Genomic DNA, 1,284 nt, shown 5'->3' on the forward strand with positions numbered 1-1,284 from the left:
CACCGCACCGCGCCGCCCGGCCCGCGTCCTGCCCACCTGGCCACCGTGACCACCAGCCCCAGCAGGGTGATGGCGGTGAGGATGTGCTGCACGGTCAGCACGTCCTCGTCGTAGACGGTGAGGACGATGAGCACGGCCAGGATGGAGCCGGCGAAGAAGCCCACGTTCTTGGCCAGCACGGTGAGCAGCGGGCTGGTGAAGGAGTTCATGTACTTGGTGGCCGGCTTGTAGCCGCGGCTCAGGCGCGCCTGCAGCTCGTGGTTGAGCTCRTTGAAGTGGCGCAGGTAGTGGCGGCCGTAGAGCGACCAGCGCCGCGCGCCCAGGCTGCCCGGCTCCCGCTTGATGATCTCGGTGTAGCTGAAGAAGGCGTAGAGCACCTGCCACACCAGCACGAAGGGGCAGAGCAGCAGGTTGGCCAGCCCCAGCAGCACCATGGTGCGCGCCAGGCGCTGCGCCAGCTCCAGCCGCGAGCCGGCCCGCTTGTACTGCGGCTGCAGGTTCCACTTGTTCTGGAAGAGGGAGCCGGGGCCCCAGAAGAAGAGCAGCTCCAGGTTGTACTTGAGGCCCTGCGTGAGGAAGACGACGTGGCCCAGCAGCGGCACGTGGAAGCGGACGGGCAGCAGCGACTTGTTGACCATGGCCACCGTGTAGTTCTTGAAGCGCAGGATGCGGTGGTAGATGTCCAGCTCCGTCAGCTCCTTCTTGTGCACGCACATCTGCTGCTCGCGCTGCAGCGAGATCAGCCGCGCCTGCACCTCCTGCCAGCTGTAGTTGCACAGCCCGTCCTGCACCGACGACAAGCAGCTCACCATGGGCACGCCGGCACGGCGCAGCGCGGCGCCCGCCACCGCCCCGGCGCCATGGGGCGAGCGGCCCTGCCCCACGGCTGCCCCGACGCCGGCCCCGCTCACCGAGGGGATGTTCAGCGCCTTGATGTAGAAGGTGCGGATCTCCCAGTAGCTCAGCAGGCTGCAGAGCACCTTGACGAGGCGGTACAGCCAAAACACGGTGGCCATCACCAGCAGGAAGATGATCCAGCCGCTGGCCCGGATCCTGCGGAGGGCAGGTGCCGTCGGGCGGGATCCGGCAGCCGGCGACCCGGAGCCGCCGGCACGGCCCTGCTCCCGGCCGCTCCTCACCTCTGGGCGCACTGGGGTGCGGGCAGGACGGCGTCGGGCAGCGTCACCTTGCTCCGGTCGGGCGCCAGCCCCCCGGCGTGGCTGTGGTTGAGGGGCCGGTTGGCGAAGAGCACGTCGTACTCCACGCAGCACAGCAGGAAGGTGG

The 1,284-nt window shown here is 69.0% G+C and overlaps 1 protein-coding gene across 1 annotated transcript; it reads right to left on the bottom strand.

Annotated features, from left to right (window-relative positions):
* Positions 1 to 36: 36 nt before the first annotated feature.
* Positions 37 to 1,282, bottom strand: LOC112967190 (autophagy-related protein 9A-like; the record flags this gene model as incomplete). The annotated part of the gene is made up of 3 exons (XM_026068085.1): positions 37 to 785; positions 912 to 1,053; positions 1,140 to 1,282. Coding segments are annotated over 3 exons (1,034 nt in total), but the record flags the coding sequence as incomplete, so codon positions are not given.
* Positions 1,283 to 1,284: the final 2 nt, after the last annotated feature.

The sequence above is a fragment of the Apteryx rowi genome, unplaced genomic scaffold (assembly GCF_003343035.1).
Source record: "Apteryx rowi isolate R43461 unplaced genomic scaffold, aptRow1 scaffold_2682, whole genome shotgun sequence".
Classification (NCBI taxonomy): domain Eukaryota; kingdom Metazoa; phylum Chordata; class Aves; order Apterygiformes; family Apterygidae; genus Apteryx; species Apteryx rowi.